The sequence below is a fragment of the Lepus europaeus genome, chromosome 2 (genome assembly GCF_033115175.1).
Source record: "Lepus europaeus isolate LE1 chromosome 2, mLepTim1.pri, whole genome shotgun sequence".
Classification (NCBI taxonomy): Eukaryota; Metazoa; Chordata; class Mammalia; order Lagomorpha; family Leporidae; genus Lepus; species Lepus europaeus.
Genome location: NC_084828.1, coordinates 70,154,474 through 70,167,726, shown reverse-complemented (window position 1 = coordinate 70,167,726; position 13,253 = coordinate 70,154,474). Strand labels below are relative to the sequence as shown.

Genomic DNA, 13,253 nt, shown 5'->3' with positions numbered 1-13,253 from the left:
CACTATTATCGAAGACCCCCAACCTTGGACACCTCCTTATCATCACCCCCTGTGCCATTTTATAGTAAGAAATCAGGCTCAGCAAAACTGGTTGTAGGCTTGGTCTGGAATCCAGACCTCCTGCAGAGGCCTGTGCTCTTTTCATTATGCCTTCCAAGTGAGAGTAACTCTAACGTGCTACCAGATGCATTCTGACTTGTTTTCAAAACACTCTGTAGCACACCATGGCCCACTGAAAGATGATTTTTTAAATCTGATCATGAGGGAGGGTAGGGTGGAAAGAATCACTATGTTCTTAAAATTGTATATATGAAATGCAAGAAGTTTGTATACCTTAAATAAAAGGTTCCTAAGTAAAAAAAATTAAAATTAAAATTGAATGTGAAATCTATGAAACATCTTCCCCCATCTTTTGAACACACTATGGAAAGTCATAAAAGTAGTTTTTGGGGCCTTCAACCTATGCCAACAGAATGACATACATTCTCAGAGAATGGCTGCCTCCTGCTCCCTCACAGGCCTCATGGGCTTACACTGCTTGGTGAGCTGGTCACTGATTAGGATCTGGCCTTCTGCCTGGCAAGCTTTGAGGCTGATCCTGTTCATACACTCAGCATGGATCTGTCACTCAGGGTCAGGCTGAAACAAACCAACAGAGACTAAACAAGAAAATCAGAGCATAATTATTTACTCGAGGAACCAAAAAAAAAAAAAAAAAAAAAAAGAAAAGAAAATGGGCATGTGGACACTTCCATGCATTCTTGTCCTACAGAATGCCACTCAGGAAGGCAAATATGTTAGGTTAACACAGAATTAGAATACAAAGAGAAAGTAACAATTACATATATAAAGGCACCAGAAAGGAAACCCACTGTTTTTCTTTTAAAACCAAACTTGGGTTCACCAAGGTTGGACACAAGGATACTCCAAACACACAGAGGCAGCTAGACCTAGAAGTTCAGACTCTTGGCTTCCAAAACTCACCTTTCTCTAAGGAAGACAGAAATGTGAACCTTTCTTTGTATGAGAAGGAAAGATTGAACATGTCTGAGATTCCCCATTTTCAACAACAGAGCCTTAAGTGTGACTAATCATTCACTCTGATGTGCAACTATTTCTCACAATTCCCCTTCCTACTCTCTCTTCAGCTGAGTGGTTTTCTTCATTCTTACCCAAGGTCTGTCTTTATAGGTACTTGGTAGGTTGAGAGGACAGCATCTGCCAGGGCGTTAGATGCAGAACTGGGTTCTCCTGTGAACTCATGTCTCCATCTCCAAAGTTTAATGCCACAACTTTAGAGATGAAATTCAAAATCCTCAGCTTAGCATGCTGAAACCACTACGTCAGCTGGAGAGAAATAATCTCTTGGCTCTCTCCACAGTGTAAGACTTTGATGCTATAACTCACATTTGCCGTTTGGGGCTTCTTAAAAGTCCCTATCCCAATCACAGTAATCTGAGATGTCACTGAAGTTAAAAATAAGCCAGCAAAACCTGATGACTGAGTTTATGAAAAAGAATTGTTAATAAATAAATCACTATTGGAGGTGATTCTGTTTGGAGAGGATGCATGCAAATATTGAGAAATGTGAGGAGGGGCCGGTGCCGTGGCGCAGTAGGTTAATCCTCTGCCTGCAGCGCCGGCATCCCATGTGGGCGCTGGTTCTAGTCCCGGCTGCTCCTTTTCCAATCCAGCTCTCTGCTATGGCCTGGGAAAAGCTCCTGGCTCCTGGCTTTGGATGGACGCAGCTCCAGCCATTGCAGCCATTTGGGGAGTAAACCAATGGAAGGAAGACCTTTCTCTCTGTCTCTCCCCCTCACTGTCTGTAACTCTACCTCTCAAATAAATAAAATATTTAAAAAAAAAAAAAAAGAAAAGAAATCTGAGGAAAGCACCAGAGAACGCACTTCACCCGGAAATCAGTATTTAAAAATATAAAATGGAATTCTGCTGAAAGAAGAATCAAGCTCCCCTTTCCTCATTTGTTGTTCAGTTTACAATAATGTTTTTATAATTGCATTCTTTTTTAGGGACTCAAATATGATACAAGTTTTTTTTATTGTGAAGCAATGTATATAATATATGCAAATATACAATCACATATGTGTTTTTGAAAACATGCTTTGGGAATGATACTAAACCAAGCAAAGTTCATGAAAGGCAATATCCAAAATATCAACTCATTTTTATTTGCCTTTATCATCACCCTTCCCATTTCACCTGTTTTGATGGTGTCTTCTATTTCTGGTGTGGCTTTCTAAATGTACAAAACTTCACAATTCACATCTACAGATGGAGTTCTGGAAAAGTCTTAAGGGAAAGCTTAACAGGATAAATCACAGGCTCTCAGTGGACCTATACTTTTGCAAGGAATAACAAAGATTCCCTATACCTCTGGCCATACTGCACTGGTCCGAACACCTCTAGCAGCCAGCATTCTCTACCTCTTATGTATGAGGAGACAAGCGATTTTTAAATGTTTCTTAGATGGATTTGCTACCTAATGAAATGGAAAGATGTCCAGAATGTGCTCAGGGAAAAAGGCTAGCTTAAGTGATCACATTCTCTATTTATAAATACACATTCACATCTCTCTTCCTCTTCCCCACATAGACTCAACAATTACTGTATTTGCCATGAAACAAGTCAGCAGCACTTTTTTTTTTTTTTTTTTTGGCTTCCTTTCCCCTTGTCTATTTTTTTTTTTTTTAGATTTATTTTATTTTTTTTGAAAGACAGAGTTACAGAGAGAGGTAGAGCCAGGGAGAGAGAGATCTTCCATCTGCTGGTTCACTCCCCAAATGGCTGCAACTGCTGGAGCTGAGCCAATCCAAAGCCAGGAGCTTCTTCCGGGTCTCCCATGTAGGTGCAGGGGCCCAAGGACTTGCTTTGCCAGGCCACTGCAGAGAGCTGGATCAGAAGTGGAGCAGCTGGGACTTGGATCGGTGCCCATATGGTATGCTGGTGCCACAGACTGGGGTTTTAACCTGCTGTACCACAGCGCCAGCCCCAACAGTAGCACTTCTGAAACAATGTGGTGCACTAGGTTGACTCAGAAATGACAGGAATGATGGACACTAAAATTTTAAAGATGAGAAGGAGATTAGTTGGTGGTATAATATTCTAAAATCCTTACACTATTTGGGGAAAGAAGTACTGAATGTTAAACTTTGTCATGTATGTGTAATTAAAATTCTAGAAGCAGCCATTGAAAGATTAATGATACGATTCATAATTTACAAGCCCACTGGAGAGGGAAGGAGGAGGTAAAGAAAAATTGAGGGTCTAGCACTTCGCACAGTAGGTTAAGCTACTGCTTGCGATGCCAGTATCCCATATCGTGATGAGATCAGGTCCTGGCTGCTGTTTCTTATCCAGCTTCCTGTTAATGCACCTGGGAATATAGCAGAGGATGGCCCAAGTATGTGGGCTCCTGCCACCCACGTGAGAGACACAGATGGAGTTCCTGGCTCCTTACTTCAGCCTGGTCCAGACCTGGCTGTTGCAGCTATTTGGTGCATGAACCAATGGATGCAAGATCTTTCTCTTTGCTCCCCCTCTCTTTCTGTCACTCAACCTTTCAAATAAATAAATAAAAATCCTAGGGGGAAAAGAAAACTGTCCCATTAATGGTTTGCAAGTTACTATGTTTTCTCAAAACTAGTATCAAGTCAGTCTTTGAAAAAAAGAAAAACTGAAGGCCGGCGCCGTGGCTTAACAGGCTAATCCTCTGCTTTGCGGCGCCGGCACACCGGGTTCTAGTCCCGGTTGGGGTGCTGGATTCTATCCCGGTTGCCCCTCTTCCAGGCCAGCTCTCTGCTATGGCCCGGGAAGGCAGTGGAGGGTGGCCCAAGTCCTTGGGCCCTGCACCCGCATGGGAGACCAGGAGAAGCACCTGGCTCCTGGCTTCGGATCGGCACGATGCACCGGCCGCAGCGGCCATTGGAGGGTGAACCAACGGCAAAAAGGAAGACCTTTCTCTCTGTCTCTCTCTCTCACTATCCACTCTGCCTGTAAAAAAAAAAAAGAAAGAAAGAAAGAAAGAAAGAAAGAAAGAAAGAAAGAAAAACTGAGTAATCCAACAACATGTAAGAAAGAGAGACCAAAACAGCATACGAAAAATAGAAAATACAAAGATTGTAGGAGTCCAAATGTCAGTCACAAAAAAAGTTAATTTCACCTATTGAAAAGCCTAACAATAGAAGCAACTAATATTTATTGGGTATTTAATATGTATCCAGTACTTTTTTTTAAACATAGTAATTCCATTATACCTTATAGAAAGAGTATAATATAAATGCTATTATTATCTCCATTTTATAGATTAGAAAATTGGGGCTAATAAAATCAACAGCTGGCAAGTGGCTGAGCTAGAACTTAAATTTTAGAATCCTACTTTCAGAGGCTGTATTTTAATAAGCCCTTCTAATCTTGACCATAAGAATGCCATGTCTACATATGAATTGTAATATTAAGGTAATAACTTCTAGTCCTTTTTTCCATTTTACTGCAGTGTTTTTCTTTTTCTTTCCTTCTACCTTCTTTGCCTCTAATCCATCCTCCCCGCCTCTACCTTTCTCCAGACTCAAACAACCCTTAAACAAACTTGTATGTGGGAGGAGGTATTTTTAGTCAGGGTTTGCTTTTACAAACATGGAAACATACTATACATATTGCTTCCCCCTCCCCCAGGAATACAGAATAGGTATCTTTACCAAAGAAGAGACACAGAGCTTTTTAAAAAAACTTGGGATTCAACCGCGAAGTTTGGATGTAACATAATTTACTCTGCCATTCCCTTTGTGATGGACAAGTTACATTGCAGGTCCCAGATAACTACAACAGCCTGAAGGCTCGCCTTTCCTGCCCTAATTTTCACCAATTTCAAGTCAACTTCAGTTTACATTGCCGGGCAAAATGCCTTATATACGTTGGCTTTTAATCATTACAATACTCCAATAGTGTGGGTATTACCCGTGGGCCATCTCCCGGGGACCCCAGACCTCGGGCAGTGCCTAGCTTAGATTCAAGATCGCCCCATCCCTTAATCCCTCAGCGCTCTGTGAGGTTCAGAAAAAGTTCCGGCTGGGAACTTGACTCTTGACCAGCGGGCGGGCGAAAAAGCGCCCTTTTCTTCCGAAGATGTCGGCACTGCTGACGTGATCTGAGAGAATCTGAATTCACAGAAAGCAAGATCCACCAAGAGACTCAAAGGATGGGAGACATGGCGGGGGTACAGCAACAGTTACTGCAGCACAACCAGGAAGCACTGGAACGCCACGCGACTCACTCACGTCTCGCCGCTCCCGCACCAGTATGGAGAGAGGGCACTTACCTGCAATCTCCCAACTCTTTTGGCCTTTAAAATCCCTCAAACCCCTCACAGTTCACTACCACGTGTCCGGCTAGCAGAATTCCCGGACCCCTAAACCACCGCCTCCGACACAGAACCAATCAAGGAGCATTGCGTCATCACCAGGAGCCAGAAAGAAGCAAAAGCGACCTGAAGGAAAGCCCAAAGGACCGCTGCTGTTGCCATGGTAACTGAGCGTCGCCTGCGCAAAGCTTCCTGGGAGTAGTGGTTCGGCGAGGGCCGACGCCGACTGTCCTTGCTGGTTGCAGGAACTACAACTCCCAGTGCGACCCGGAAACAGCCTGGGCAGAGGAGCTGTTGGTACAGCTTTGGTCGAGATCCGGGCCTGAACCAGGAAAATGTTGCTGGCGCCCCAGGAAAGGCCCTCCTCAAAGAAGAGGATGGGACTGAGTCGCTGGAAACGGTTCACAAGGAAGCCGAGTCCCCAGGTGATCCCAATCGGAAGCTTTGGGCTTTCGGGGCGGGGAGCGTCCCAAGGAGATGCCCAGAAGCCAGTCTCAGCCCTTCCTGTGGCTCCTGCCTCTTCCCGCAGGGGCATCCTTACGTGACGTGTCCGGGAACCCACATTGCCTTGAGTGAAATGGGTCTAGGAATTTTGGGGTGTGGCTGCCTTACGGCTTTAATGGGGAGCACCGTGGAAGAACGGCTGCCGTTTAACGCTGTTCTCTAATTGGAGAGCTCGCCAGTGCCCATCAGGGTGGGAGGAATCGCGAACGCTTTTCCCCCTGATTTTAGAAAACGTCCAGCACATTTTGTCTGTTGGCAAGATCTTCGCTTTAACTGCTCTGCCGATGCCCTTCCCCTTCCATTTTCTCATATAGTATCCAAAATGAACTCAGGAATGCAAGTGGATATTGAATACAGCAAAACTTGGTTCACATGGGAATTCTTAAATTCTATCGATATTCAAAGAATACTTTTCATGTGTTACCTCTTTTAAAAGATACTTATTTTTATTATTTATTTGAAAGGCAGCAACAAAATAGAGATTTTTCATGTGCTGGTTCACTCCCCAAATGCCAGCAACAGCTAGGGCTGAGCCAGGCCCAAGCCAGAAGCAGAGAGCGCCAGCTGCGTCTCCCGTGTGGGTGGCAGGGACCTAAGTACTTGAGCCATTATCTGCTGCCTCCCAGGGTTTACATTAACAGGAGACTGGATTGGAAGCAGCAAGGGTGGTGGTAGTGTGAGCCAGGACTCAGTTCTTGGCACTCTGATATGAGATGCTGGGGTCCCAAAGGTGGGCTTAATGTGCTTTGCCACCTGAAGACCAAAAACTAGCCCCCCCCACCCAAAAAAAACCTGATAACCCGATTTCCCATTTTAAGTTTCAACATATGTCAGTAACATGTGTGGAGTCACAGTCACACGGTGTGTGCTTTCAACAAGCTACCTTGTTAACAGTGACAAAAATAAATGCTTTAGATGTAAATGAGGATACTAAAATGGAGAGGCTTCTCAGCTTTCAGCTGCAGAGCAATTTCACCAGCTGTTGGCACCCTTAAGTTGCACATTGCTAAAAATTAGTCTGTAGATGTGTGGCCTTTGTGAGGGCACCAGGCAATTGTTTTTGGGCTTTATTCTAAATATGCCAGCTAAAAGAACTGGACATATTCTATTATGTGACTGTCCTGCTCACAGATACAAGGAGGAACAGACCTGAGCATTAGAGATTCTTGGAAACTGAGGCTTCTCCTATTGCAATGTATCCTTATATAAGGGATTGGATCCAAAGGAGATTATGGCTACAGAATTGATAATGAAGGATAAAAATGTAGGACAGTCTGCTAGGATTGCAAGAGAAAGGATTTTTGGCTGCTGGGCTTATTACTGCCTATAGAATAAAAAGGTAAAAGCCCAAGATCTCCTTGAAGTTCAGTTGTGCTTTAATGGGATTAGTTCTGTCTGTGTAGGAGTGACAAAATTATTTAACAGTATAGCTGCATTAATTAGATATCTGTTAGGTGTTTTAAAGGTGAAGTGTTAGGTAAGTGAAAAAGAATTTACCTTTCTCACCTCTGTATGCCAGTTTGCTAATTTAGATATCCCCTTATTTCTAAAACCCACTGAAAAACCTCTTCTATTTGTTTAGTGGACTATTTCAGAGAATTCTGTGAGCTACTAAGAGTATAGCCCAATGGTCTGATTTTTAATCACGTCTGATTGGGATGGAAATTAACTGTTCACACCATCACTTTCCTTTTTGTAAAACAGCAGAAGTAGGATTGATTAACCCTTAGTCTACTCCCTAGTACTTAATGCATTGAACAATGTCCCTGATCTTGGTAAGGTGGTAACCTCTTGCTACAGGCTACTTCCTAAAAAGAGGCCAGAGAGGAACAGATACTTCTCCAAGAAGACAGTTACTTGGATATTTAAGAGAAGTAATTAATACTTCTTTGGGTTTTTGTGACAAATATTATATCTAGCATTCCTGTGAGTTGTCTTGGCCCTTAACCCCGGGTAGCTTTTAAAAAATCATGATTGCGGGCCCAGCACTGTGGGTAGTGAGTAAAGCTGCCCACTGCAAAGCTGGGATGCTGGCATCCCATATGGGTGCTGGTCCATGTCCTGGCTGTTCCACTGCTGATCCAGCTTCCTGCTGATGGCCTGGGGAAAGCAGCAGAACAGGGCTCAAATACTTGGGCCCCTTCCACCCATGTGAGAAGACTCCAATGAAACTCCTGGCTTCTGCCTGGCTCACTCTTGGAGTGAGCATTGCAGCTGTTTGGGAAGTGAACCAGCAGATAGAAGACGTCTGTTTCTATCTCTCCCTCTTTCTCTGTAACTCTGACATTCAATTAAATAAATCTTTTATTTTAAATCATGTTTCCTAGGTCCTCCCTTAGGCTGGTTAAATCAGGATCTCAAGTTGGACCTAGACAAGAAATAAAACCAGTCAGACAGTGTCCCAGAGAAGACTTCATGTTTTTTCATACTGTTATTCTGTGTGCTCTCATTGTTATCGGTGCTCAGCTTTCTAATAAAGTGCTTTGGAGAAAAAATAAGAGACACTTTATTTTATTTTATTTTAAAGGTTTATTTATTTGAAAGTCACAGTTACCCAGAGAGAGAGGAGAGGCAGAGAGAGAGAGAGAGAGAGAGAGAGCGAGCCGGAGCTCTGGCAATCTGAAGTCAGGAGCCAGGAGCTTCCTCCAGGTCTCCTATGCGGGTGCAGGAGCCCAAGGACTTGGGCCATCTTCTGCTGCTTTCCCAGGCCACAGCAGAGAGCTGGATTGGAAGTGGAGCAGCCAGGACTTGAACCAGTGCCCATATGGTATACTGGCACTTCAGGCCAGGGTGTTAACCCATTGCACCACAGCGCCGGCCCCTAAGGGACACTTTAAATACCAAAATTGATAAATATATTGCTGTATGTTAAATATACTATCTATGTTATCTACAGCTTGCTTTTGACCCTGATGATATGAAGCACTGGATTAAGGTAAGGGTATTTCAAAATTAGTATTAAAAGAGAATTGAGTCATAAGCACATGGAAAAGAGGTATAAGGCCTCCATTTTACATATACTTGGTTATTTTTATTCCTATGTATGTTGCTTGAATTTTATGCTTTTTCCCCACTATTTTCTTGCTTCTCTTGGATGTGTTTAAGCACAAATTCAAGAAAACCAGCATGTAGACATGCTGTTTCAAATGCCATAAGTATCATATGAAGGAACATTGAGCGGCACAGGGAGGACAAGCCTTGGAAAAGGATGTAGTGGCCTACTACAGCTGTTGGAGAAACTGTAGCATAATTACACTGACCTAGGGGCTCAGTTGATGAAGGCTATGTGAGCATCACAAGTAAGAATTTTCTAATTACTAGAGTGGTCCAGAAATGCAGTGAGCATTCGTACAGAGATCTGTTTTCTATCATTGGAGGTATTCAAGTGGACTATAAATGGTCACTTAATGTTTGGATAATAAAGAGTATGTTTGTGCTTTCAGTGAATAGGGGATTAAGTTAGATAACCTCTGAGATTTCTTCCTGGAATGAGATGTACACTTTCAAGTCAGGGTGCTGTTTAAGATGAAAGTTCCATCAAACCACTTCAGTTGTATGCCTCTGAATGTCAGTTGGACAACTTGCCATACTCAGTGTGTTTGTGTACCACATATTTCAAAATCAAGCAATATTTTCCTGGGGAAATATCTTTCTACCTAATATTATTTTGAGGAGTTACTATCTAAATTGACGTGCGTTATGGGCACCAGGTATTAAGTGCCTACTAAGTACTAGCCCACTTTCTTGGGCAGTAGAGCTAAAACAGGAGAGAGGGCTGATATAATCTCATCCTCCAAGAGTTTGTAGTGTAGTGAAGGATAAACAGTTTACCCAAAGCTGATAGGAGAATTAAAGATGTAATGAAAGTATGTGATTAGAGACTCTGATTACGTGGGGCTTGGGGAGGTTTCCTGGCTGTTGCAGAAGGCCTGACATAGAAGACAACTAAAGTGGATCCACTGGTATGGAGGCTAGCCTTAGGAGACCTCTCCTCACCATCTAAGACTGGCTTGCATGTCAGTGTTGGGAGGCCCAGTGCCATATCTCTGCAGGGCTTGGTCACGACAGTTGGTTACCACCTCTTCCAGAGGAGAATATTTAACTAAACCAGGAGGCTGATTTACCTGTACCATGTCTTCTTTCATAAGTTGTCAACCAGTGTGACAGAGTTTTATTCTCCACTCAGCCTCAAATCTCCCATCTTGAAAAAAATAAGTCCTTATCTAACACTGCACTCCATTGTGATTGCTGAACAATTTCTTTTTCTTTTCCAATATCTTCAAATATATAACCTGGACTCCTTGCCTTTATATTTTTATTATCCTCCAATGTCCACAGTTATTTTTCCTTGGTTTCTGTTTCTAATCTTTTCACAGAAGTTCTTATAAATGAGCTCCTAGCCAAATCCAGTGATTGTTTGATAGTCCTAAAACTTTTTCATGTTATATTTGAAACAGTTATCACTTTTTTTTTATTCTAGAAATCCTCTCCTCCATTGCCTTTCTATAACACTGTTTTCTCCTGGTTCTCTACTATCTCTCTTTTCTGTTTTTGCTCCCAACACATCCCAGCTCTGGGTACCCAAAACAATTACATCCTCTGCAACAGAGACTTCCAAATCTACTTGAGTGCACAACCTTGTCAAAATCAGCTAAGACCTTGTTATGTGGAGGGAAAGGAGGATATATAGAAAGGGTATGGAGCATGGCTGAAGTTGAAAGTTCTGTCTTCAGAATTGAAAAAGATTGGAGGCCAATGCTGTGGTGTGCAGCTGATTAAGCTGCGACCTGTGATATCAGCATCCCACGTAAGCATTGGTTGGAGCCCTGACTGCTCCACTTCCATTCCAGCTCCATGCTAATGTGCCTGGGAAGGTACTTGGGCCCCTTCCACCCATTTGGGAGATCCAGATAGAGTTCCAGTCTCCTGGCTTTGACCTAGCCCAGCCCCAGGTGCTGCAGCCACTTGGGGAGTGACCTAACTGGAAGATCACTCTCGCTTTCTGTCTCTCCTCTCTCTATAACTCTGCCTTTCAAATGAAAAATAAATCTTTAAGAAAAAAAGAAATAAAATATAGCTTACCCAGCAGCAATGGAGATCTTGCTAAAATATAAAATATATAACCATAGTTTTTCATGGTGCCCAAAATTCATACATCAGATTGATCTAGGCTTGGAAGTTTTCATTGGAAAAGCAAAGGAATGAGGGCTTTGAGGACACTGTATCATAGGAGCTGAATCTCCACCCTGAGTGGGAAGGGGAAGGGACACTTTAAAGGACTCATAGATTGAGAGAAGAAGGAGATACACAGTGACATCAATGCCATGGGAGTAGGGGAGAATCACGGGGAGATGCATATTGGAGACGGGTTATCAGAGTTTGGGTTGAATGATGTAAAACTCCGGGTGACATGGTACAGAATGAGCATGTCAGCAGGTTTGCTGAAGTAGAATCAAGAGGAAGACTGTTAGAATATAGAAGATCAAGCAAACCCTGAGGCTGAGATGGTGAGTCATCCTCACGGATGTAGAAATTTCTTAGAATCAGGCAGATGTTTGAGTAGAATTGTGTCCTGTGACAGCTCACTGAAAATGCAGCAGTCCACCATGATTTACAATTCATCCTCATCCTGACTTGAGAAAATGACTCATTTTCTTATTCCAATGCATTCTGCCACTTTACTGAGCTTTCCAACATTTTCATCAAGCTTTCCAGCATTTTCATACTCTGCAATCTTTAGGTTTTTGTGTATCTCTCTATCAGTCAGCCTATAGGATCAATTTAACCGAACAGCTCTGCAACGTATACTCTGTGTGACTCCTCTCAAGCCAGTCTCCTTTCCCTCCAACAATCAGATCAGTGTTCCCTTTGCTTTGACTAATGCTGAATCCTCAGTCTGGAATTCCCATCTTCTCTCAGGGGTTAATTCAAATCCTTTCCTTTCAGCTTGTCTTCGGATGCCCCCTCAGTGAACAGATCCCCTTCACCCATCCTAACCACCTAACCCCATCTACCAATACTCTGTGCCTTAGAATTATTTTATCATTTATACTCATAGATATAAACTCAAGCATTTACTTTTATATAGAGTGATTAAAAAGAACTGGACAGGGGCCAGCGCTGTGGTATAGTGGGTTAAGCCACCACATACAGTGCCAACATCCCATATGGGCATCGGTTTGAGTGGTTTGAGTCCTAGATGCTCCAGTTCTGATCCAGCTCCCTGCTAATGTGCCTGGAAAAGCAGCAGAAGATGGCCCAAGTAATTGAGGCCCTGCACCCACATCGTAGACCTGGGAGATGCTCCTGGCTTCTGGCTTTGGCCTGGCTCAGCCCAGCCTGGCCATTGTGGCCATTTAGGGAGTGAACCACTGGGTGAAACGTCTCTCTGTCCCTCTCTCTGTAACTCTGCCTTTTAAATAAGTAAGTAAATCTTCCTGGACAGGAGCAGGCATTTGGTATGATGCTTAAGTCATCACATGGGATGCCCACCTGGTTCTTGTCCCAGTTACTCTACTTCCTATCCAGCTGCTTGATAATGTGCACCCTGGTAGGCAAAAGGTGATGGCTCAAGTGCTTGTATCCCTGTTACCCACATGAAAACTGAGATTGAGTTCTGGGCTTCTGGTTTTGGCCTATCCTGCCCTTGCCTGTTGTGGGCATTTAAAGAATGAACCAATGAATGTAAGATATCTCTCCCTTTCAAATAAAAATTAACTACTTAATTTTTTAAAAGAATTAGACACTTAAAATATGTCATTTACAAAACTATTATGATTTCACATGGGAGTATGTCAAGAGACTGATATTTGTATCTCTTCAGGAAATGAAGAGTTACATCATAGATGTTTCTGCCATGAGTGGCAAGGACCTCAAAGAGTCTGGAGTGGATCATGTGATTGATGTGTGCCATGGGACACAAGGAGCATCTATTGAGCACTTATAAGATCATAGGAACGACACAGGTTTTTTTTTTTTTTTAAGATGTATTTATTTTACTTGAAAGAGTTACACACAGAGAGAAGGAGAGGCAGAGAGAGACAGAGAGAGACAGAGAGAGAGAGGTCTTCCATCCAATGTTCGCTCCCCAGTTGGCCACAACAGCTGGAGCTGTGCTGATCCAAAGCCAGGAGCCAGGAACTTCTTCCAGGTCTCCCATGTGGGTGCAGGGGCCCAAGGACTTGGGCTATCTTCTGCTTTCCCAGGCCTTAGCAGAGAGCTGGATTGGAAGCAGAGCAGCTGGGACTCAAACTGGCACCCATATGGATGCCGGCACTGCATGGAGGTGGCGGCTTTACCTGCTACGCCATAGTGCCGGCATCGACACAGTTTCTTTACAAATCATACACTTAGATATAACATAGTTATTGAG

The 13,253-nt window shown here is 43.2% G+C and overlaps 2 protein-coding genes across 4 annotated transcripts in view; one reads left to right on the top strand and one right to left on the bottom strand.

Annotated features, from left to right (window-relative positions):
* QTRT2 (queuine tRNA-ribosyltransferase accessory subunit 2) overlaps window positions 1-5,471 on the bottom strand; it is a 31,963-nt gene extending 26,492 nt beyond the window's left edge. The window contains exon 1 of the mRNA XM_062208435.1: window positions 5,336-5,471. The gene's annotated coding sequence lies outside the window, so the exon portion shown is untranslated. The remainder of the gene's footprint in view (window positions 1-5,335) is intronic.
* Window positions 5,472-5,651: 180 nt separating this feature from the next.
* CCDC191 (coiled-coil domain containing 191) overlaps window positions 5,652-13,253 on the top strand; it is a 122,898-nt gene continuing 115,296 nt past the window's right edge. For 2 of the 3 annotated variants that reach the window (XM_062208412.1, XM_062208404.1), the window contains exons 1-2: window positions 5,652-5,802; window positions 8,778-8,816. In XM_062208412.1, coding sequence (XP_062064396.1) covers window positions 5,713-5,802; window positions 8,778-8,816 — 129 coding nt within the window. In that variant the 5' untranslated portion in view covers window positions 5,652-5,712. The remainder of the gene's footprint in view (window positions 5,803-8,777; window positions 8,817-13,253) is intronic. The other variant, XM_062208422.1, reaches the window with a different exon arrangement.